This window comes from Branchiostoma floridae, chromosome 9 (assembly GCF_000003815.2).
Source record: "Branchiostoma floridae strain S238N-H82 chromosome 9, Bfl_VNyyK, whole genome shotgun sequence".
NCBI classification, from domain to species: Eukaryota; Metazoa; Chordata; class Leptocardii; order Amphioxiformes; family Branchiostomatidae; genus Branchiostoma; species Branchiostoma floridae.
Window position 1 is genome coordinate 13,154,430 of NC_049987.1, and position 26,621 is coordinate 13,181,050.

At 41.6% G+C, this 26,621-nt stretch overlaps 1 protein-coding gene across 2 annotated transcripts in view; it reads right to left on the minus strand.

Annotated features, from left to right (window-relative positions):
* Window positions 1-17,494, minus strand: part of LOC118422840 — a 118,733-nt gene extending 101,239 nt beyond the window's left edge. The window contains exons 1-2 of one of the 2 annotated variants that reach the window (XM_035830627.1): window positions 17,343-17,494; window positions 10,201-10,454 (exon numbers count right to left, since the gene is read on the minus strand). In XM_035830627.1, coding sequence (XP_035686520.1) covers window positions 10,201-10,413 — 213 coding nt within the window. In that variant the 5' untranslated portion in view covers window positions 10,414-10,454; window positions 17,343-17,494. Of the gene's footprint in view, window positions 1-10,200; window positions 10,653-17,342 lie in introns of those variants that run through there. The other variant, XM_035830626.1, reaches the window with a different exon arrangement.
* Between the last annotated feature and the right edge of the window lie 9,127 nt (window positions 17,495-26,621).

Consider the following 26,621-nt stretch of genomic DNA (forward strand, 5'->3'; position numbering starts at 1 on the left):
GGCATTGCCTTGTGTTGACAGGCAATTAGATTGCGGCACATTCTGTATTTTTTGGCCTTCTGTACTCACCGATGTTCGTACCGAGGTTCTCGGTCTGCATCTTGACTTTGTAACTGGCTTCTGCCTGCAGAGTTTACTTGCTTGTCCTGTTCTTGTGCTGAGCTCTTTTACATGACTGGAGTCAGAATGTGCCCGACTGATTCGGCGGGGCGACAATCCTCCTGCCAAGCCATCCATGGGATGCAGAAAATTGCTCTTCTCAGCAGACCTGGAATCTGAAGATACACCGTTTTCTCCTGCTGTCTCTTCCACAACTGTGTTTGGAATGTCACCATCAGACTGAGCCCTGTACAGAGCCATGGTGCGCCGCACACTTCCTTCAGGGCTGCAAGACGAATATTTCCTTGACTGGCCTGCGCTGCCGACTTAAGAAGGTTGCCTCTGCTTTTTTTAAAGGAATCCAAGACCTGCCAGTTGCCTCTGGCTAGGAACACTTGGCTCAGAGGATGCTGGGAAGAAATGCTTAACCTTTCTCTGACTCACAATCCATGCAATTCAAGCCAGCTTATATTCCTGAACTCTCTGTCTTCATGCATGTATTTCTCTCAGCGCTGCATTGACTAGGAAGGCAAGCCTGGGAATCTCGGCAGGAATGCATATCTCCTCACACACCAAGGGACCTTATCAAGCTAGAGAGCTGGAAACATGCGTCAATGCTGACACCAGAGCCCGCATATAGACCAAGTCTGTCTGGCACTACAGTTCCCTTCAGACCAATTTACATAAACATGGGAGATAGGCAAGGCAAATTTTATCAATATGTGCTAGGGAACTTTATGACAAAGAATATATATTTGGTATAAAGTATACATGTATATGCGTAGCTGCAATTTGACAGCTTAACCGCTTAACTACAAAATCATAATTAAGATTTATAACCTTATCCCTCACAAACAACAATAGGTAAATGAAGCTGACATAAAGGAAATGCATAACATAAAAAGAAAGATATAGTATCACCTTACATCTAAGCTCTAAAAATAGTAAAATTCTTTAGTACTTGAAAATGCTGTTTTTCATACTGCAAATGCAGAAATGTTCACAGTAGTTTTATATTGATATGATTATAGTATGATTTACGCAAACTTTAATGCATTTACAGTGTCATTTTCTACAGCACACAAATAAGAGTCGTTACCTTCTTTCAACAACCGTAGAAAACCAAGCCAAGAAACATGCAACTAATTTTACTGCCTACAAAGGCATGGAAGGAGCAGGGGCGGAAGCTTTCCTTGGGATGGAACGTGACAGGCTATGCAGAGTTGGGTCAAAAGGTGGGAATTTGCCATTCATCCACCCAATTATATATAATATCACAAATGCGTCACACAAACAAGATGACGCTCTGGTATACATCTGTAAAGCTGCTCTAATAAGCAATTTTTCATGTAAATCTAATGAGACAATTACAATAGATATTTCATACATATTATTAATAATTCCTTCTTATGCATCAATAAACACCTTGCCTTGCATATTTGACACCATCAGCATGCTTTTTTTTTCCTTTTCAAAATTTCAGCCACAGGACTGTTTGAATCTCATATTTCTGTTTTGCCTGGTCCCACCCACACAATTCATTTCCAAGAACTCTTGACAGGTTTAAAAATAGCGATGAGAACATCATTTTTGACTGAATAAAAATATTGTTGTTTGATGCAATATTTAGATCCCCACAACTTGTAGCATTTCTCAACAAGTGATGGGTGTAGAGCTCCCTCTATCAACAAGACTATGTACTACACCAAAAGGTTCTTTCCTTACCCCTTGCTTGAGACGTAAAGTCTGTACAAAATTGACAAACTCGAAAGGTAGTTTCCATTAGATTTTGCATATGTTTAGTAAACAACGAAGATATTTGCTTTGGCAGGGGTCAAAGAGGTTGATATGGATACATGTACTTTAAAAGGTTAAAGTTCGTGAAGGCTTGGACAGTAGGACTTACCTGAGTTCTTCTTGTTTCTATACTATAATTTATAGGAGCAAGACTGGAAAATCATGGTAAAATTTCTCCTTCCATAATACTTTTACCTTATTGTTTTATGTTAACATATTACATACACACAGCTAACATATGACATTGCACTTCTGAACTTTGTTACAATAAGTATTGAGTTATTGACTTAATATTAATCAATTACCTATATGAACATATAGTTCATGTCTGCATGATCATATACACATGTAATTGATACACATGTATGATCAAAGGGTATAAAATCACCATTGTACTGTAGTTTAAAAATTCTGCATACTTCCATATATCCACATATTTACATACATCATACATTTAGCTTTTACGCATTGGTCAGGCTACTGGTCGACCCCTCACACACAGCTAAGGATAAGATCAGTACATGTTAGGGATCAATCTTCTTAGCTTCCATCAACAAAGGATCACTGACATACAAACATTTCCAATTGGCTACCTTTCCTTTGTAGCTGCCAGTACAAAGGGAAACATTAGATTTAGAACTGAGGAAAATTGACTGTGTGTCATTCTATGATACACCACATTTGAAAAGTTTGAACACAAACTATACAGCTTTCAGAGTTGGCAGTAAATTGTATTACCAAGTACGAGTTGAAAGGTAGGTACTGGGAGTTGTCATGCCTAGTTTTGAACTATTCTGGCCTTTTTCTAGGATTTTGTCAGCTAAAGAGCAACATTAATAAAAGTACATACACATATACACCTGTTCATGAAATGTCTATTCATCAGGCACAAGTAGTTACGTAAAAAAACAGGCAGTAAAAGTTTATTTACAGGTTGTAAAATGGATGTAAAGCTCTTTGCAAACTTTTCCATTCTTACTGTTTGAAAAACACCTTCTTGGAGGTCAACCTTTGAAACTCAATTAAGCCAGTGGTTAAAGCATTTTCTCTGTTCCCTCTTTGTAGAAGGTACGACATAACAAGGCCATGTTGCTTTACAACCCTGCCCTTTGCCATAAACATGTTGTATTGATTGTTTTGTGTTGCCTAGCGACTATCTGGACCTCTTGAACTTTTCTTGGCAAGTCTTGGTAGTTATCAGGGCAGTGAAAATTACAGAGGAGTTGCTCTATCTCCTGCAAAGTTAGTCCTGAACAATGGTATCAAAAGTAATTACAAGTTACACAATGAAACACTGAGTCCAGTTGCCTAGAAGTGGACATCTGTAAATTTCAAAGCTCTTTATTACATGTTTTTCTTATTGACTAGGCTGTGATTCTTAAGTAGCAGGGCTGAGAGAAACACATTTTCAGAAATTTGACATACATGTATAACAGAGAACCATTTCAAGATCTGAAAACTAGAGGGACAACTTACAAAAGCTTAGTTGTAAGGAACACCTTATCAAGTTTACGTTAGAATGACCTTACAAACAGTTGAGTATTCACATCCGTGAAGATAAAGTCTGGCGAAGAAAAGAACAGCAAAGCATTTATTTCCATGAGAATATAGAAGATACGGATGACAATAACTAGTAGAAAATAGTGTAAATTCATTTACTTTGGTGTCAGAAGGAGAAAGAGAGTTACCACAGTGTTTGAAGTTTGCAACTTTGAAGGAATGCTGCAGCACAGTAGTACTAATACATTGGAAATACATATTCACAGTGTCATGAATTTGTAGGGGAGAGGTCACAGCAAAAATAGAATCACCGCAAACATTTCAAGATCTACAGTACCCATGAAGTTATAACATCTGAAATTGCCTCCAACCAACAAAACAATGTGCTATGCCCTTTCAAATTTCTTGAATGGAAGCTTGACTGACTGCTCATGATATTGCACTAATTTCTAGGCATGCTTTTGTTCCATTAACATCATACCAAATATTGACTTGAGAGTTTTGACAAGTTAATTACAGGCTAGGAGGGTCTGTACCTGACCTGGGTCACTAATGTTGAACCTCCCACCAAGAACTAATTATAATGCCAGGCTTCAGAATTTTGACAGGTTTATCATGCCAAAATCTTTTGTTGTATTTTACATACTAGATCTGGTGACAATGGCAAAAGAAATCCAGAAAAAAATGTCAGCAAAGTCACTAGGAAAAGAGAATGGCTGTTCAAAGCTCTTATGAAAAACAGGACAAACATATCATACCTGTCTGAAAACTTATTTCAATCCTAGTATTGGTTTTAGCATTGCTATTCAATCAAAGAAGCCATACCTGAGGCACTATTGTAAGGTGGTGTGTTATTGACATGTATGTAGTAAGTTCAGCTTTGTAGTGATGAAAATCACAAGTTCATATGAATTGGCAATGGTCTAAAGATATGGTATATGGATGATAGCCATCAAACACTACCAAACTGCCTTTTCCTTGTCTCAATATTACCACATGAACTTACTCTAGTCTGTGTTTACATATGTATTCTTAGAAATCATAGCAACAAATGGGCACTTCCTAGCCCCCAATCATGTTCTTATAATTATTATGAATTGCCTCCTGGTCCATAAAGACTGCTCCTGGGGTGACTTAAATCAAGTACAAGTCAATTATCATCAGTTTACCAAATACTGAAATAGCCAAGCTGCTAATGACTGAACTGTCCATATGTTATGAAGCCACTTACTATTTTCCATCCAGGATCTTTCTATAAACTGAATAAGTGATATGTCCACTATTATATACTTTAAAGCAGGGTTGTAGCCAGCCAGAAATCATTTTCCGTCCCCTCGATTTTGAATGGCTTTGGCACAGTGTTCCTAGCGGGTGCAAGGGCATGCTCCCAAGGAAAATTTTGAAATCTAGACCCTCTGAAATGCTATTTTCTGCATTTTGAGGGTTAAATTTTCTTCAGAGAGAACTGAATGGGCAAACTTTTTCCGTCCCCAGCTGCAAAATTCAGTCAAAGGACGGAAGGATGGGTGCTGGCTACAACCCTGCTTTAAAGAGATAGATTTGACTACCAAATAAGATAATTGGGACAACCAATGCTATCTATTCTAGGCAAAATAACACTAGCCTTCTATTCACCACTGCAGCTATTCCTGATAAAGGACGATTGTGTCTGTCTTCCCAACACTGTCATGTATCTTTCACATGCAGTGGTTTGTGTCATCCTACACTAATGTTAGTGTTTCTCTCAAAGCACAGGTACCACACCTGGCTTCCTTTCAGCAGATGGTGAAACCACACAAGTAAATGATACACCTGCCCAATGGGGTCACTTGCAGTCTTGTCTTTGTCAGACTGTCAGTCTGGTGTGGAGGTAGCAACCATGACAGCTGAGCAAAGATCCGGCACAACTTCTTTATTTGACCAACCTTTCCTTTATACAGTTAGACTTCAGGTCTACTACCATGGTGCATGATAAGAGGCTGCCCTTAAGGCTTGAAAAACAAACTTAAGAGAAGACACGACAAGATAAAGATGAACCCAGAATGAAAGTTTGACATACATTTTGTTCTTAGTTTGACAAGCAAAACAAAAATCCATAAACCAAACCTTTTCTGAAGATAATACATCCTTTCATGTGTCAGAGCTATACACCAAGATCATGGCATTAACAAATATTTGATAATTTTGTATTTATCAACAAGACACCAATCATGAATGTAAATTTCATTACACACCTCAAAGATGGCTAATTCTGGCAGCAATGTTGTGGCATCAGGCTATGAATCAATGCATTGGCAAACAACTCCAGCTGAGATTGTGACATATGCACCACAGAAGGTCTACACAGCAGTTGACAGCCAATTTCAATTGCTACAGGGAGGGTACCATCTATCAGTGTCAAGTGCTTGGAGAAGAGTGTGCTGACTTCCATGGAAGGTGTTCTCCTTTATTTTCAAACAGAGACGTCAGACTTAACAGGAGTAATTAGAATGCATGTTGCAGGGAGGTTCAAAGAGACAGCCGCAAGCTTTGTACATGCATTGCAACGTGTGGGCCTGATCCCATCCAAAAATAGAGCAACCTTCACAGAAGAATAGACAAATTCTTCCTAGATCCGGGATACATTCTTTGACCACAGTTAAAAAGATTTTAAAGTGACCTTACAGTCTTGTTACCTGGTGACAATTTAATAAATAAGAGTTAAAGAAGAATTCTATCATCCATTAGTCTTACCATTTTCATATTCCAAAATTCTCACTTTACTGAGATTCATCATAATTCCCAAAAGAGCTAAAACAGCATTTCAGGTTGACTTTGGTGGGAAGCTACTTGACCCTGGTGGCCTCTATGTGGTTGAGACATGCCTGAGGCTACACAAAACCATCCAAGCAGACTACCAGAGCTTCCCTGTTGTCTCTGAGGGCACACAGGTCAGACTGACAACAAATTAGGCCTCAGTTCAATTCAAAGTTATCTTTCATCTAACCTACATGTACTTCTCCTACAAAAAAAACGCCTACACAAACTTGTGCAATTTTCTACGTGTACAATAACTACCACCAATTATCAACAGCCTGAATAATTTTTGTTACCTTTTGATCAACCAATGGTTTTACAATACTTTTGAAATAAATAAAAAATCAACAAAAGATATCTCTTTTACATTCGTTTCAGGCAGATTTGCCAGTATAATCAAAAGTATTGCAGCTTTGTGTAGATGAGACAGCAAATTCTGATTTTGTCCATTTTACACCAGAGGCTAGGAAGGCCATGTCCAAAGTTTATCAAGAGAAGCATTTGAAGTGTTTCTCCTCTTCAAGTAGTCGGCAAGGCCAGGCAAATAAAAGGCACAAGCACTTCTACTCACTCTATCCACTGAACAGTTTTCCAAACACAACCATCAAACTTTAAAGAAGAAAGTGGCCTTATTATGCCTTAATATGCTGTCTCCAACTATCATAAAATACAGATATTGCATGGCAGTAACAATACAGGGCAATGAAAGGCTGAAAATAAATTCTTGAACATGAATGAACAAGAACAAACAAATAGCACTTTGGCATGGGTCAGAAACAAGTATTTATATCCTTCAATAAGATAAAGACATAATCATTTTTTCTTTCAAAGGGATATCCCAAACTGAGCAAGGGCAAAAAAACAAAACTTGCCATTTCCTTCAGTTCTCATGGGAGACTAAAACCCCTTTTAAATCCCAAAATTAATGCTGAGCTGTGCTCAGGTACTCGAGCACCTTCCTTCCAACAATGGACGTACAAAGAACACCGGCATTTCAAGAGGCAGCCCTCCTCCAACAGGAGCAATACAGGGCTGGAGTTGTAGCACACGTAGCTTGTTATTGACATATTACACTGACTACAAAGTCTGTATTGTCCCACTAAGCGACTATACAAGCCTGTAGACAAAGTCAACCTTGGCTCAGGTTTCCTTTGCTTTCTCTGCAATGGCTATACATGATTTGCTTTGATACCAAAGACCTGGCCAGGGGTGACTTGGATGCTTTCGGTAAATTTGCTTAGCTATGCCTCTGTAAAAAACAAAGGGAAAGGAACACTTGGACAGCGTCTGTTGTTGCTGTGCTAAAGTAGAGAAACTGCTTAGATATGGTTGGCTTATTGAGCTAACCATGGAAGAAGGAGAGTTCCAAAGGTGTTTCCATCTGTTGCTGAAGAGCAAGAAAGTAGCTTTTAGTCCACCAAGATTCAGTTCCTCAGACTACAGACTACATGTACAGGAATAAATGTGGGTTGATTCGCAACAATTTTTGATGGTTTAAGTGTCAAGTTCAGTACTACTGTTATACTTAGAGTACAGTTGTATTACAAGAAAAGCTCTCCCCAACAAAACAAATAACCAAATTATGAAGCTAACTCTTGTGACCCAGCAAATTACTATGCTGTTAGAACCAATTTAACATTTGATTACACAAGAATACTCCCTGCTCAGAGTAATCCATCAAAATTAAGCTTTCATTATTCATAGGCCAGTAAGCCCAATTGCCCTTTGGATGTAGATACAAACCAATTGAAGAGGGATTGGGGGTGTCAGCAAAAGTTAAACCTTTTTTTTTTCCAGAATTCCTTCCATGACTTTTTTTTGGTCAACTTCCGTGGTAAATCAACAGCAAACCGGTTTTGGATATCTCATTGAAGCTCATTATTATATCTTATTATACTTTATAATTAACTTGCAACCTTTGCTGGGTGATTCTGGTGGTCAATTATTTCAATTAGCAATCAATGGCCACAGTAATGAGTAAAGAAAGGAATGTGGGATGTCTGATCATGATTTTTATCTAACCAAAATGAATCTAGCCTCAGACAAAACACAGAAGCATATCATGTACTGCATATGCCAAATAATTCTTACAAAATATGTGCCATCTTTCCGTAAAGTAGGTTCACTTCACTACAGAGACATTTGTCCAAAGACCATGGTCTGCCCTACTATGGGTGAGACCTTGCCCTCTCCCTATTGTCTAATGTACCATAGTACACACAGTATATATTTACTTTACTAATATGTTACACATGTAATGCAGGTACGGCACCCTGGGCAACATCAGGTGATTTTATTGATTTTGTAAAGTAATAAATTTGCCATTTCCATTTACAGTGACATGTTAGAATAGAAAGCAGTTTCCTTGAATATTCATATCAGTTTGACATGATATATATTAATATATCCATCCATCTACTTACATAGTTACAAATTTATAAACTGACTTCAGTGATGTCACAAAAGTACAGAGAGGAGATTTGTGTGGTCTACATTTTTGTGCAATTGTAACGGTCCAGTGGGAAGGGGCGCCACCCATGGCTAACATGTGTATCGCATAAATTCGTGATTTTCATGGTGCCCTGTTCCTGACCAATGAAAACATCAAGACTTTGCAATTTTCATTATTTTGAGTCAGATGTTCAGGTACGAATAAAATGCTTACAAAATGTTTTGAATCCATCTTTCAATTTCAAACAAATAAACAGCATTGAATTATAAAATTGTCCAAACTATAAAACAAAGTCAGACCATGTTATCAGAGCTTTCTCAGCTGGTCCCATAGCAAACCAATTAGAGATTGCCCTAATTAGATGGGAAATGCCCAGTTACTATTCTATACCCCAAGGCAATAGAATATCTCTCAGACTTACAAATCAAAACAATACTCATTAAATCTGATTTAGATTAGATACTTGCAGGGCCACCAACAAAATCAAAATTCAGTGCAGTCTAGTGTGATTTTTTTCATATAAACAATTCAAGCGTGAAATCCGATTAGAGAAATCTAGTGGATGTGAAAAGCTAGCAAACACATAATTTGGGTACCGTTATTTGATGGTACAAAGTTCGCAGGACTCACATACAGATAGGAAATTAATCAATTTCAAAAAAAGCGATATGCTGTGTGCGAACCAAAGCATTTGAAAGTTAAGTTTTGCTCGCTTGAGGCAAACTCAAGTGCAGCGCAGAGAAGGTTTACACAGAAACAATCCCACCGAGTAAATAAATCCTGTCCAGACCCTGAACAAACTCGATGTGTACTGTATCTACGGCAATTTCGGGACAAGGGTGTGAAATTCCCATGAAGAGAAATGACAACAAACAGCGGCCATGTTTTTCTAGAATACCGTGAAAAGTTTAGCCTGGTTACCAAACCCCAGCCCGATCTCAAGTATCTATCGTGCAGGGGTCTGGGCGGATGGGATAGGAACTCTTCTCAATTTTGCACCTTATAGTGGGCAAAAAACCCCACCAATAGAACAACACAGGATCAGCAGGAGGTAATTACACCCCTGCCATGATTGGTTAAAGACCCCCAACTGTACTTTTTGAATCCATAAGGTAGCTGATTCGCTACTGTGATAGCCTGCTGACCAACTGTGGTGTGTTGTAGCTGGCTACCTGTGGTGAGAGTGGTCATTAATCCTAGGTTCTCCGCCCACTGATCAACGGGCCTTCGAGAACCTTTCTACAGCCATGTTGCCAGACCCCAACATGAAAGATATATCTTGAGGTTGGGGTATGGAATCCAGGCTATGAAAAGTTGCAACGTACGGAATATTTTTGAAATTGACTCGATCACGCATACAGTAACGTTTATTCGATTAACACTTTTTTTAACGATTTACTTTCGTGACATTCACCTTTCTTAGCACTATATGATATTTGGACACAGTCATGCTCCAAATAATCACGGAAGCCACGTTTAGTCACGACCGTAAACAAACTCTGTCAAACAAGAAAAATTATGACACATGGGCACTGACAAAATAAAGGGCCACTCACCACACGAATTAGTCCGTCTGGCAGAGTCGCTTGAACTTGAAACGAGCACTTTTCCTCTTCTTTCCCCTCTTCTTGTAGTTTCTGTTGAGCCATAGCTGTGAGTATGCCGGTCATAAGAGAGTCTGTCAGAGATTTGGAGCGGACAAAAAGCTTTCTCTTCACCGAAGAGACGTTTCTTCCGCTGCGGCGGCGTTGAACCTTGGCAGCCGACATGATGAGGATGGCAGTCCGGCGGCGTCCTTCCCTCGTTCACCCTGAAAAAAACGAGCAGATATCTCCAAGATTCCGTCGGAAACCAAACTGGAACACTCACACGCTACGCTCCAGTTACTCAGTTCGTCTGTAACATTCCCAAATCCAGAGTTTCCTGCGATTTTCAGAGCGATAAGTAGAACTGTAAATCGCCCCGTAACGTAGTACTCTGCCTGCCACACTGGGCTTTTGTATGACTGTAGAACTCAGGTCACGTGACGGGAATAACAAACACTGATTGGTCAGTAGTTGCTCTAAACTACGCCCCCTGTAGACCTCGACTTTGAGTGGAGAAGTAGAGAAGAGAGAGCAAATCTTCTGCTTTGAACTGTGGGAATATTGTAGAGTTATCAAGGTAATCTCCTTTTGGTAGTCTCTAAGCAGATCTCACTGTGGCAAAATCGTTATTTTGTCGGCAAAGGCAATATCCATTGGCCAAGACAGAAATTCCAGTACATGTACACGTAAAAGCTCCTTGGTCCTACTCGGCCGGCTGACTCTAGGAGGCTGACTCCCCTAGCGTACTATTGACTCTTTTTGTCCAATTTCGACAATTAGACCACCAAACCACGGAGCCTGGTAGAGGCTACTTGGTGAGCCCAAGGAGGTGAAACGATTAAAAAACCAGTCGGCGCCTTTTATTTTAAAACCGGCTCTACTGGGAAAATACGATAAAATTTCGGTTTAGAGGGATTCGCACTTCTAAAACATTTTTTCTCTGTACTTTCCACATTATGGGATGTCATATCAAGCATGTATATGATGCCAAATGTTGTGTACCTTTCGCGGAGTTACCCCGATCAGCGGGAGGCGTCTTTTTCACAATAGGTGCGAAAACCTTAGGACGATAATCTCGACTAGGCGACAACAAATTGGCCAATTAATTGGTAATCTTGTTGCAATGAAAAAAGAAGATGTTCCTCCCCTCTGTCTGGACAGGCGCCAGACGGACAAGATTAAAGGCGAACGTCAAGTTACACCTATTGAAATGAGAATGGGGTATTCTTCTTGAAAAGAATTAATGTCATAAGTAGCCGACAACATGTCTTGACTTGCAATTGACTTTATTTGGATCCACCTTTAGCTTCTGACAAGCTTCAAATATTTCGAACATCGCATGATTCATTCATTGATTGCATCGCACAAAAGGTGCTACAAACACATTGTTGTAACCTATCGGGTGAAGCGTTTTGATGTATGCAAGGAGGTTATAGGCCTAGGAATTAATGAAATCTGAAAGGGGTCATCTTGCCTAGTCATCACAGTCAATCGTGGTATTTTTTCTTTACTTTTTACACTAGACCTACTCGCAAATAGTCTCACGTCTGCTTGAACATTGGTTACTTCTTTCCGTACCTGTGCTTTATCTATGATATGTTTCTTTATTTTACTACCATCCGATTACTACCAGGTCCTCCCTGAAATTTCTTTTCTCTATTTTTTTTCAGGTCGAGCTCGGTAGCTAATCTAATCTTTTGCCGCATTTTGTATATCTTCGTAGTAGCGTGCATTTTCATCTGTTCGCTTCCCTATGAAAAATTCTGACAGAAACCGTGCATGTTCGTACAGCTGCTTTTCTTTAAGACGCACTTGGAGAATTATACTCTAAGCTCGAACCCTGACAAAGTCAAGGTTTCCACTGTTTGGAATCTTTCCGCCACTTGGACTTGATGAACTGCATCCCAAGACAGTGAGTCAACATCCTTCGGAAATAAGCGTGACTTCCATTTTCTCACGGCCTCTCCATTTCTGCTCGGCCAAGTACGCAGAATTGAGGACAAAGTGAAAGAATTTCCTCTCTCCAAGGTGTTGGCTGCTTACACAGGATATTGACCAGCCCTTTCCGCGTAACTAACGACACGTTCAAGGACCAGGCGTCACGGTTCGGAGATTCATTGGATTTCAGGTTCAAGTGCAGGTCAAAGTCTTGGTCAGCTAAAGTGTAGCCCGGTCTACTTAGCTCCCACGGAAGCCAAACATGTGCGAACTCGGAACTGTTGACACCCAATCCCGCGAAACAAAGAAAAGTAGACGTAGAGGGTGTATTTGTAGTGTATTTGCTAACATTACCACCCATGTCTATGCTGCTGGCGTACACTTTGGACTTTTAGGTGAGTGACGAACGATAAGACGTGGGCGTGTCCCTACTCCTGTCACGCGAAGGTGATCATTTATCATCCCAACGTCAATATACTTGGCACCTTCGTCTTGACGATCCTGCCCTTTGTAGCTATTTTAAGACGCCAAGAGTCTTAGTTATAAGTAGCAAAGAAAGAAGCTATGGAAAATACAACGTTGTACAAAATGTTAGATTTTCTTCCTAAGACCAAGGAGCTTTTATCAAAAGACCAACCCTCCTTGCTAAGACTCATATTATTGTTGTGCTGCGATGGTTTGCATAATTTGCAAAACTGTTTACTGATGTATCCTTGGCTGTTGGTCAAATTGACGTCAGAGTTACGTCTGGGATCGACCCCCCGGACAGAAACTCCTGAGACAGTCCATTCATTCCTTCGTGAACTGAGGAACTCCAGTGACGTTTGAGGGTCAATATCACGAGAAAATGATCAAATTCGTCAGTTTTTCTATGTTTTACATCGAGGGCAACACATACTTACTCATACACTAACCACACTGCAACTAGATCTTGGCTGCCATATCCCACATTACACATATAACGTTATGGTCACAAGTATACAGAGTTTTCACAGAGTTAACAACCTAAACAGGTGCAGCCAGCTGGGGTTAAGTGGTAAGTGCTGGGTCATGGACCACCGTGTAGGCACAAGTTACGCGGCGGTGTTAATTAAAGAGAACGTTTTCACGTCAACACCAAAGTGATGAGGGAACGACAGTTGGCCACAGTTGTTGTTGCAAGGACGTTATATACTAGTATATTGTAAAACGCCATTGACTGTTGTATACAATCGTTTCCCCAGAGGAATTGGAATTTGATGAGGGCTCTGTAAATTTTAATGTTGTTAGGATCAGCGGGTATAGAAGAATACATACGACATTCATTGGTGAGGCAAGTTTAGTATACACAGAAACGAGACCTAATGGTAATGTAGTGCTTAAGTGTGTGGCCTTCAGTTGGTAGCGTCACGATCTGAAGAGATGATGGATCAAGGGAAAGGGCACTCTTTCGAATCACTGTGCGCGAAACCCTGCAAAAGAGATTTCCGGAGATGAGAAAACAAGCCGTGAAACATTATCTGCAGAGGAGAAAATTTTACTTTGTACATTAGTAAATACGGCTATTAGAATAGGATCAATACGCCAATGGCAAGGGCTTGAGCAGAAAGACTCGTTGACGTGGAAGAGCAGAGGAAATTAAAGAGGGGGCGAGTTCAAGAAAGTAGCAAAATCTAACTTGGCCATGTGAACATGGAACATTTGATTCTACTTTTCGTTTTTGAATTTCACTTTTTTCTAATCTTTAAGAAAGTAAATTAACAATTCTAAAATTTTCTTTCAAACAGAAAATTAACGCATATGGGCGATAAACTTGAATTAAAAGCACCTGTTCGATTTGATAACATGTAAAACTTGAAAGAAAGAAGTACGATTTCGCAAGGGTTGACGCTAGCACTGGCAGGTAAAAGAAAGTTGCGTCATGCCCCTCAGACTTTCTGATTTATTAGTATCGGAAGTGATGTTTGATAATAGGGTTCACCAAGGTTCAGGTGGAATTAAAAGCCCTGACCGCTGATCCGAGGTGCACGAGGGTGCGGTATGATGACTCACTCTATTTAAATGTGGTTTTTGATCCGCCGGAAGCTGGTGTATTGAATGGGTACTTGGCTTTCCTATACAGTTTTGTTGTGTTAGGGTGTGGTAGAGGCGGGGAAACACCGTTCCAAAGTCCGAGGAAATGAAGAACAAAAACGTACACGTGTTTGTACGTTCCAGACATTGTACTCCATTTCTATTGATATATGGCAGTTGAATTGACGTTGACGTGGTGGAATTAAGATTAAGGTTCAGGTTCGGACGCGAGAGACTTTTTGAAGCCTCTGAGTCTCACTTCACCTTGTTGTACCAAGATTTTTAACCTCCTTGGTTGTACAAAGACGGAAAGCTCCAAGATCTGTTTTCAACACCCAGGAAAACTTTTGAAATGACAAGTTCGGCTTTCGCATATTCGGTGTCACTAGAAAGTCCGACAAAAGTCCGACAAAAGTATCGCCATGCGGAAGCTACCACGCCACACGTACACTGCAAGGGAAAATCGATATTTGACGATGTCTTGTTCTCGGAAGGCCCGAGCCCAGAAAACTTGCAATGGTCGCGGCGGATGTTTGTTATGTCAGATCTGAGACTGCTTTTTTAGTAAAGAGGAAAACGAGATTTGCTGTTAACATTCAAATCAATAGGTCGTTTATGGCAAGCCGCGGAAGTAACGATAAAGGTGGGACTCTCTTGCAAAACAACAGGAAAACATGTAAAAGGGGCATTAAGTTTCACTGGTCATGGGAAATGATATGCTATGTGATAGACAAGACAAAAAGGAGAGACAGAGGAAACTGCACGGAGAGCGTCAGAGGAAGGAGAGAATAGGGGAGAGAGAGATGGAGAGAGACAAATACGGAGATGACAGAAAGGCCCAGGAGCCGTAATATGGCTTGATACCAGGCTAGGAGACATAGGAAGAGGGAGGGAAATTATGAGAGAGAGAGAGAGAGAGACAGAGAGACAGAGAGACAGAGAGAGAGAGACAGACAGACAGACAGAGACAGAGAGAGACAGAGACAGAGAGACAGAGACAGAGAGACAGAGAGAGTTTGACAAAGAGATAGATGGAGAGGGGCAGAGGTCACGCTGACCGCGGGTAATTTTTCCTTTCACCTGTACGGACTGTTAAATGAGCGCCACCTGGCGTCCCGGGCAGAATACCAGTTCCAGTTCTCAACCAAATAAACAATCGCTTTTGATCTAACAGGAGTATTCGGGGCAACGTAAAATATCTTTCTAATATAACGCGGTAGATCGACCTACTAAAAGACAGAATTAAAAGAAAGAAAAGAGGGTAGAAAAAGGAAAGGTGAAAGTTGGCTACCGAATATAACTCGTAATCAATCAACTTTTGTTTGTAATTGTTTAGAGCCCACTTCTTCCGCGAAAATTTTACCTTCTCAGTGGACCCTCAGTGAGTCATATCCACGTCGAGATTAGAGAAGCAAACAGATAGAAACTCCTGTCCATCTATCTCTAGTGACCAGAAAACTTTTCGAGGACCCTTCCTATATAAACATGTGCAGCACGGACGACATGTGTACCCTACAATGAAAAACGTCTTTCTACACATGAGTAACGCCTACAAACATAATTTAGGGCGCACTCAATTCTGTAATGGAAAGGTGCATGTTACATAGCCGATACCATCCTCATGTATCGATATCAGATTAATCAATATTGAAGATATCGCTAGCACTGTTTTGGACACCAACTTGTAATTTGTTTCATAGTTGCAGTGATGAACTGTAAATCGCCAAGCAGATGTAAGAATCTAAATTTAGTTCATCCCCGATGTTTTCGTCCGTTTTGTTGCAGCATCCAGTACTCTTTTCCTATTTTAACGGGTCGCCCTCGAGGATGGTTTCGCATGCTCATCATCTTATGGATCAAAATTTACTTGGAAGTGTTGTATATACTACATTTGCATTCAGCATCTTTATATTTTACATTGTGATGCACAAAATATAAAGATACCGAAATTGTGAAAATAGATTTTAAAAACATAGGCCTGGGCAAACATAAGTAGTGCAACTTGCACTGAATACCTTTAAAGTTCAAGTGTCAATCTCAATGTCGCAAACATCGGATAGCCGCGATAGGAAAATCAAACCGGCGATAACATATTATGTTTTCTTTTTCTTGCAATGAAATGGAGCACTGTTTAGATTGTTTGTTTGTCCACTTACAAACAGGTACAAAATGCTTTCCCGGCAGATGAAATGTTGTCAGAGATGATTCGAGGAAAGAAAATAAATGTTTATATTTTAGAACTGCGCTTATGTATGATTGATATCCAGCTGGAACATACACCATATAAGCGCAGTTTTTGTATATGAACCGGAGCCTTGGACGAATGATGGTCTTAAGCTCTAACCAGAGCCTAACGTTTGAAGTCCCAGTGGTATAGATGGGTGTATTTATCTGGATCCACAGGTAAATGACTCTCCTAGTGATGAAAATTTCCATCCGTACTCATAGTCAATGGCAATCTATATTTAGAACGGTTGGGAGGTACCATAGGTGACGTAACAGCGCTAAAACAGGAAGGCATTTACAATCAAATATATCCAAATACTAGTAGCAATTTTGTCAGTGATATTTACATGTACCCAAGAACGGAACGTAAACAGTTAGTTATTCAGTTATTGTACATGCAACCAAGGAAGGACCGTGTCCGTCATGTATGAAAACGATTACACAATCTCACCTCTTTTGACTCAAGTCGCCGTCACGAGTTGCAACGTCAACTCCAATATCCACACTGGCACAACATATACACTTGATGTTCGGTCTGTATCTCGACTTCTGCTCTTGTCTAACAGTTTCGCTTGGGAAGATGAACAAACTGCAGACTTGTATTATTCCATACTAAGTATTGTCACTGTGGCAGCTCTTTATTTGTTTCTGTTTTACCTGAAACCCTACAAATTGCTGGGGTTGTGTACTTCTGTCCGGGCGCGGAATCTCGCACCTCCCCTCGGCACGCCGACCGGACCGTCTGATCCTCACCACATGTAAGCGGACAGAAGGAGGGACGGCCGTACACATGTTGGACGGGATTCCACAGCCCCTGTGTCATCTGTATGCTGTCCAAATTTCCCCTCTTAGCGCTAGTCCAGATTAAATCAGGAATAATGTAATAAAATACCTACCATCTTCCCAGCTTCCGTATCTAAACTCCTGAAGACAAAACACAATCCGTTTGGCTGCTGGAAGTTGGAAACTGGAAGTTCCTTTGATTTGGGTCAGCCTTAAGACGGTCCAATCTGCTGGAATTTCCTTGGCGGAATCTTGAGTCTCCAGTCCTGAGAAAGTGAAACATACAGATTGATCAAACCGACTGTCTGGTGTGATGACTCGAGGAATGTGCGAAAGTTTCCCCCTCCTTTTTCTCTGATTGCGACATTCCGATTCTTCCAGACTCTCCTATTGGACAAGGTAACATCGTCGTTTGATTTTTCAGGGTTCAAAGTATTTTAGGTGGGGATTTGAAAAAGCTAGAAAGGGATGCGAAGGGGATACAGGAGATTTGGAGTGGATCAGTGCGGATGGTAACACATGTTCTCGGGATCAATGGATTAAGACAGTTTTTCCTACCTCTCTCTTTTTGGTCTAAGAAAAATAAAGAAGGCTTTAAGTAACGACACGTCTGTACAAAGGGTACAATCATGTCCCTTGAAGGCACCTAGACGAGAGCGCACACTCACCAGCTAATCTCCATGCAAATCTGGGATTCGATATTGTATTTAGTATATATAAGGGGGTACCTAAAAAAAATATTACGATTTTCGAAATTTCAATTCCTCCCCACTTGCAGTAGTCTTTGAGCAAAATCTTTGCAAAAGTCTGCAAAAGTCTTTTGCAAGGAAAAGTGTCAACTATGTGGAGTGTTGCATTTCTTCTCGCTGTGCTCAAACATAATGTATACACCCTCATATATCAACATGTTTCATAATTTATTTCGGTCATCAAATGTCAGAGAAGATGTCATGAGCAGGTAATGTTCCCGGGACTTTGCCCTAGCACATCGGGTCAATCCTAAGAAGCTAAGAATAGTAATCTTTTCCATAAGTTTCCATCCCAGTAGATATTCCCGAGGTACGTGGCGTTTAGAGAGATTATAAAGTAACGCTATTCTTTTCTTGGTATGGGCGTTTGTGGTCTGCCGGGCGAATGTTTCAAGTTGCTATTGTTAGTCGTAAATGCCAAAATTAGCTACTGACATGTCTGGGATGCAACACCGATGCGAACATAGGGGCAGACTTTCACAAAAGTATGTTATGAACCACATGTAGTTTTGATCACGATGTATTCCCAAGAGGCAAAGACTCTCTTAAATCTATACTTAGTAACTCATACATATGGCAACGCACGTGTGCACCGTAAACTCAGGGAACGAGAATGTGCGTCACGTGACCTGGAGGGAGTTGGGATGTTAGCAGTGTTTGTAACCTTGTCGGTACCAGCTTTGTACGGGTTATCCAAACGCCATGTTTTACTGTCCTCTCGGCAAGCCATGTCAGCGAGCTGTTGACATGACTAGCACAGACCACACGGTTTGGGAAGAGGCAGTCTTTTCATGTACCGCCCTTGCCTTATCTAGTGGCACGGAACCCAAGCACTGTCCAAGAAGTCAGGGGGAAAATGTCCAAAAAAGGATCATGTTGCCAAATATCTAGTGTAATCTAGTCAGGATGTGTGACGTACGATTGGACATGTTTTTCGAAAGTCGTAATAGATCTAGTTTAAATAACATTACAAGCTTGAAAGTACATCATAGCACTTAAAGCCGTCAATAAGATGTTGGTAGCTTGGCCTCCTCAAGAAGCCAATGTGGATTCTGAGACCCCCATCGGTTTCCTTCCATACTGCAGCTCTGCATCGTTTGGGACTAGGGTATAAATTTAAAAAGTTACATGAATTTATTTTCATGACCCTTGATTTGGCGGAGTCTGGTACAGATTAGCAGAATTAGCTAACGTGTGTCAATGTTTTAAATGTCATGGGAAAAAACGTCATCCTTCGGAATGTTAAGATTGATTGACGTGGATAGCTGCACTTGAACTTTACCCGCTTACTCAAACTAGGTCAAAAGGCAACAAATACGTACACGCTTTTTGCACGTGAAGCGGTCGTGATATCCTAGGCGGAAACTGACTACAATATGAGGAATAGACTTTTCCAGATTTCCTTGAAATGCCATAGTAAACGTGTTGAGAAATATGTCATGACATCGAAATTTCCGAGTAAAGTAATAACGAACGAATTACGTAGCTATTCGTCTGAGCGTGAAACAAGTTCCTTAGTAGAATTCAACCAAGGTCATACGAGTACCATGGTCACACAGAAATAACTCCCACATACAGGACAAACGTCATCAGCGCCGCCTCCTGATGACGTCATCATACGTCACACGCACAAACTATCAGCCCTTAGACCACCTTCACACAAAACCTATTTGAAGGTCTCCTCTTGTTTGATTGGGTGTATGGGACGCCAACCTACAAAACAATTTGGGTCACACAATCACGGTATTCGAGCACACGGTTATGAAATTACCTACCAAACTACAACTATGCCAGTGACATAGGATGGTCCAACAATACAGTTTGAATCAATCCAGCAATAATTTCTGATTAGGAACTTTCAAGTGATTTCTGTTTATTTGCGGATTCTAATTGCGCGATTAAACGTTTGTATATGGCCCACCAGCAAAGTAACGCGGGAAACAAAGACTGCTCGGGGAATGTGGGTACAGAGAAAATCGATCACTTTGAAGCCATTTTCTTCATTTCTCTGAGGCATTAACCAATCCTAAAAGATTTTGAAGAACATCCACGCCCTCTTTGAAGTGCTTCTAAAAGATTTAATCAAGGACATCTCGTCTGTATTAACACCGGCTATCCCATCGCAAACATCGTCCACACGTTCTTCAAACAGTTACTAAACCAAGTCAACGATGTGTAAGCCCGATGTGATATTTTACTAGGGCGGATAAATGTACTCCTACTACAGGTCGCTAAACACAACGGTACACTGTCCCAGTTTAGGAACAGTTCAATCCAAGGTTCGTCAAATTTGCACTTTCACGGTCTAGATTGTCTGAATCAACCTCGATCTAAATTTTGCCCAAATTGTCATCAAATGTCAGAGGCGAGGACACAAAAGAAAGAATGTCGAAAGAAAACGTAGTTAAACTGGAACTTCATTAAACTGTTAGGTAGTAACGCGGATACAGTTGAAGCGCAATAGTGCAGTTGCTGTCAGTGATGAATTTTTAACATTAATCGCTGACGGAGCAATGTTTCTTCTGAATCATGATGGTACTCTACATGTTATACATGTATAACGTAACTTAATTCTGCTGAGTAAGGACAGGGTGGCGTTATAAGGTTACCCTGTACGTCACGGTGACACTTTTACAGCACCTATTAACCGCCAGGAGAACAATATTACACAGAAAGTGTGGCAAAACAGGAAAAAGAAGTACCTTAAGAAACCCCGTGTTACAATAACGATACGTTGTTTGTACTATAGAGACCAGGGTGGTGGATAATACGTATCTACGCTACGCTTAAGTACCTTATCCAGATTTGAGTGTCTAATTAGAGTCTTTCTAACAACAACTGAATCAAAGGTCTCTAAGCACTGGTATCGTGTTTAACCTATATAAAGTAGCCTTACTTTGTAAAAAGTTAGGATAGATGATTGTGGAGGAGCTTCTTACCTGGAGAGTGCCAATTGCAGTGTCCTGACAACAGCTACCCCGCTAAAGACGAAGCACGGCCTGTTGTCTTGCTTTCTTTTAGCGTGGTTTGTATTTGCACATGCGGTAAAGCAAACGAGTGTTATCGACGAAAGAAACGAGAAAACGTGGGGCAGGTTTTCAGCGCGATGTCATGGCGGCATGTGAAAAAACGTGACGACGTGGACTTGTCTTCTCCTTGCCGGCTTAAAGCCGTCGAGGTGGGGTCTTTTTCTATTTTCCGTGACTTTCCAAACGATACAGTATTGACAAGCCATCAAGCATTCATTCTGCAGGAAACGACACAACAGGTAGATAATGTGAGAGGCAACACATGCTCTGAAAGTCTTGTCAACAAAAGTTTTTATTCGCCCATTGTTAAACGTAGCAGGTCAATGGAAGCTGACCAATTAACAAGCAATCGGTTTGGTTCCGGTGACAGGTACCATAGTTACACCGCGCCAACATTTGCACATTTATAATGGGCCGGGACAGGCGGTTGTTTACCGAACGGATATTTATCTTGGAGTCGTTCGCCAGACAACCACCTGTGAACGGCTACTGCAACCAGCGAAGTAATCCCACGGCCTTGCAGCGCCTTCTAGCGATTAATGGAACAAAGGCAACAAAAATCGCTGACGCACTGGTGCTATTCTGAACACCTTCTACGTACAATCAGACCTGTCCTTGGTGCTGAACATCATCCACTCAGGGCAAACATGCCTGTCCTTGGTGCTGAACAAGGTCAACACACAGAAAACAATACTCTGTGCTGAAGATACACACACACATACACACACGCACACACACGCACACACACACACACACACACACACACACACACACACACACACACACACATAATACATATCACGAATCATGAGAAGCGATTACGATTAGTTCCGTGGAATCGTAAGAGACACCTGGCTTGATTTTATTTTCATCATTTTTGAGACAAATGCTACAAAAGACTACCATGAAACTGGAGGTTAGACATAGTCCAGAAGGATCGTGCAAGTAAATGTCAGCTATAGTAATACAAGAACTGTGAGCTTTTTGTGAGATCAGGTCATACTTTTAGCACCCGTGTCATCTTTGGAGAATATGATCGGTACTTCTAGTTGTGACGAGTGTTATATACATATTCAACTGTAACATATCGGAACAAGAAAGCAAAGTTTTGAACAATTAGTCAAGACTGTTTTCACTGACTGCGGAATTTACGTCAGGAACGTGTACGCTCCCACTCCCGCTATCAGCACACCAACCACGACCAGCACGATGACTCGGGTCTTCTTGATACGTTTGATGACCCGGTGCTTTCTCTCGCGACTCTTCATGCTGTCGGTCAGCACGGCATTCATGTACAGATTCAAATCTGTGGTGTTCACCATTCGTACATTGTCCATAGCAGCTGTGCCCCTAGGCCTGTTGTCGATGTCACCGCTGGCTTTCTTCTCAATTGAGGAGTTCGGTTTGGGCTCAAGCTGGGTCATGTTAGCGGCGGGGCTGTCGTTGGTCTCTGGAGAGGAGTCGTCGGGGATCTTTGAAACACGGCGGCGTATTCTGACATTGCTGCGGTGGTTATCTTCAGCCGTGAAGTCCCAGGCCGTCTCGTATCCATCCCACTCTTCATCTGCAAGATGTGGATCGACCGTTGGGACCTCAGTATGACTGGAGACGTCGGATGATGATGTGGGACTCTGCTCAAAACGGAACCTTTTCCAGCCCTCAGCCTCGAGAGTCTCCGTCTGGTCAGGAACCTAGGCATTCATCATGTCACCTGCCTTGCCATCCAGTACTTCAGGGGCATCAGTCGATGTCATGCCGTCGTGAACGCGATGAGCTTGAATGTCGTCCTCGCGCTTCACCCGGACAAATTTCCTCTCCATTGTGACCGGACAGATCTGCGATTCCAGCTCGGTAGTCTCCCCAGCTTTGGTGCGGCGGATCGTTGGTGGCCGTTTCATTCATATCGGTGTCGTAGCGGGACTGTACTGTGATTGTCACCGCAGCCTATAAACAAACAAAACACGCTCAATCTCTTTGTATGGACGAAATAAGGACAGTTTTTTTTTGTATGGAACAATAACGTCTTAACTTTGAAACTCAGAATTACTTTTTCATCAGAGTTGTCAAATAGTACCGGTCGATGAAGATAATCAGTGTAAGAAAGACAAGCAACAAGAGCCTACATTATCATAATGAGCTCAGTAGTCTCCCCAGCTTCGGGGCGAATTTCGGTTACTGTAGCAATTGTCCCGTCACAAGCATGAAAGCAAACGCCCGTTTTGACGACCATATTGCTCATTTGCATGTTCGTGACGAGAAAAATGCGACAGCATCCCAAATTTCAGTATTTCCGGACAGGCGCAGATGACCCACTTTCAGCCTACATGGCAAAAAGTGCATGTAGAAATGTTTTTCTTCAGATATAATTGGATTTTGGAATTGCATATTATAGGTAAGGGTTGTAGCTAGGGCTGGGTACCGGTACAGAAAATTCAGGTCCAGGTCCGGTTCAGGTCCAAAGGATCAGGTCCAGGTCTGGACCTGAACCTGGACCTGATGCAGTATGACTCATACCAATGGTCCATTTCACTACAAAGAAATCTGTTTGGTGGAGTATTAGACTTACACTGACGTTTTAAAATCCTACAACGCTAACTGCACCTGTACGATTGACTGTAAAACTGAACTCTACTTCACTCTTGTTATTTTCTTCCACCTGCAAGCGTCAAAACGTGTGAATGCCTGATAAAATAATCTGTTAATTTTCTAATCGGTCCAACATCCGGTCCACCTAATTTTTTCAGGACCGGTTTTTCTGGACCGGTCCAATAAGAAAAACCGGTTTTGTACCGGTACGCTGTACCGATACCCAGCCCTAGTTGTAGCCTCTATTTTTGTTGAAAAAAGCAGGTTTTTAGTGACACCTGTGGTTGTAGTACGCCTTAGAATATAGGTGTTTTGGTGTTGTTTACAGGTAGTGAAAAGGTCACCACCAATATACCCTTCAAATCATACCAAGTTTGGAGGCCTTGAAGATAGGTTAGGGTTAGGGCTATTTTGGGGTTAGGGTTGACATACCCTTCAAATCATACCAAGTTTGGCGGCCTTGAAGATAGGTTAGGGTTAGGGCTATTTTGGGGTTAGGGTTAGGGTTGCGGTTAGGGTTAGGGCTCAGATCGCGACAACTAAGCACGCCATTTCAAAACGGTTTGCAGTTTACAAGTACCCACCAACATACCCTTCAAATCATACCAAGTTTGGCGGCCTTGAAGATAGGTTAGGGTTAGGGCTATTTTGGGGTTAGGGTTAGGGTTGCGGTTAGGGTTAGGGCTCAGATCTCGACAACTAAGCACGCCATTTCAAAACGGTTTGCAGTTTACAAGTACCCACCAACATACCCTTCAAATCATACCAAGTTTGGCGGCCTTGAAGATAGGTTAGGGTTAGGGCTATTTTGGGGTTAGGGTTAGGGTTGCGGTTAGGGTTAGGGCTCAGATCTCGACAACTAAGCACGCCATTTCAAAACGGTTTGCAGTTTACAAGTACCCACCAACATACCCTTCAAATCATACCAAGTTTGGCGGCCTTGAAGATAGGTTAGGGTTAGGGCTATTTTGGGGTTAGGGTTAGGGTTGCGGTTAGGGTTAGGGCTCAGATCTCGACAACTAAGCACGCCATTTCAAAACGGTTTGCAGTTTACAAGTACCCACCAACATACCCTTCAAATCATACCAAGTTTGGCGGCCTTGAAGATAGGTTAGGGTTAGGGCTATTTTGGGGTTAGGGTTAGGGTTGCGGTTAGGGTTAGGGCTCAGATCTCGACAACTAAGCACGCCATTTCAAAACGGTTTGCAGTTAATCACCCCTATTTACTAATGTTTTAATTGGTGAAATGATAAATTGTTGTTGTAGAAAACTGAACGTTGTCACAGGAAAGAGTAACATCGCCCTTACCACAGCTACTTTCAGGTACCGCTGACGTCCATCTTTCTTGTCAGCATGATTGTCTGTGGGAGGACAGGACGGAAAGGTTACCGCCCGGGACCGCCGGTGTCTCCGTCTGCCGCATTTCCTGGACATGTCGTCAGGATTCTGAACTAAGGACCAGAGGAAATGAAATGTACGTCCGTCTCTTCGAACGGCCAGTCGCAACTGTAAACAAGTTACGTCGAACCCCGTTGCTATAGTCTAGAACACAACGGATTTTGTAGTTCTGGAACAACTTTTCGAACGGCAGGTCGTTGTAAGGCCAAACTGAAGAGTCAGACTTATGATGAAAATCATTGTTGGTGTCGAGTTATCTGTGGGGTTAGGGATGGTCCCAGCTACTCTGGTTTGGTTCGAAAGTATTGTCAAACATTGACTCGCCTACAATGTCCTAAAGGTATCGGACCGGAGTTTCTTTGACAATGTACGTTTTCCGCGAGCTCCGATGGCGCTAAAACACCCTAAACGCACATAGAACGCACGATCTGGGTAATCAGGCGACGAAACGATTTACCGCTATCGCCCACTGATACCAGGAAGTGTTCGCCGCACGATCAAATCTCCGACACCAAAAACGCTACGAACAACAAGCATTTGGAGAAGTATAAAAGATTATACATTGCTAAAGCCATAGCCGGAAAATCTAGAGCCAAAACTATAGAGACAACTTCTGATTCGCGTCTTATTCTTAGGGACTATTTGGTCATCCGGTCACTTGAAATTCCGAACCGGAATCTTCTATCATCATCAACATCATCATTTGTCATCCTCTATGAGGTGCAGCAAGTGAAGTTTGACTTCCAGTCCAGTACAGTCTATCATACATTGGTACGAGAACTTCCCGACCATCCAGTCCAGCAGTTTCTAACTCAATTCTTTGCCGAATCCTACTTTTCCTTCCTTCCTCTGGAGTAAACGTGTATAACGTCAACATATCGATGTTCCACAACAGCAAAGCATCCTAACAGGGACATCAAGGCGCACGCAGTGCCGATCACTCAGATGATTCTCAGATGCCATGCCCGACTATGTATACCTAGAGGGCACACCCTACCAACACGCCAGGTATGAAACCAATGACTGATCTTGTTGACAGTCATACAGATAGAAAGATAGAAAGAAAGAAAGACAGACAGACAGACAGACAGACAGACAGACACACACACACACACACACACACACACACACACACACATACACACACACGCAAACGCAAACGCAAACACAAACGCAAACGCTGGTAACAATCAAGGAAACAGCTTCATGGTCCTATAATCAAAGACCTATACACTCATACAACGGATCCGAAGCTAGCGTCAAAACTAGGGAAGGCCTTAGCGATAGTTTTCCCATTGAAATTGGTGTCCGACAAGGGTGCGTTTTAAGTCCCACCTTATTCAACTTGTACATCAGCGACCTCATAGATGAACTCGATTCAGTAAACTTAGATGCTCCTCTGTTACAACGCTCAAAATTGAACAGCTTATTTTATGCTGACGACATTGTTTTGTTATCTGAAACTCAACAAGGACTACAAAATGCAATTGACACCCTTGGCCGATATTGCCAAAAATGGAAATTAACAGTCAACCTAGCGAAAACAAAGATTATTGTATTCAATAAAAGGGGTCACTTATTTTCTAATTTAAACTTCTCTTTATACAACAAAAGGATAGGCATTGTTCCA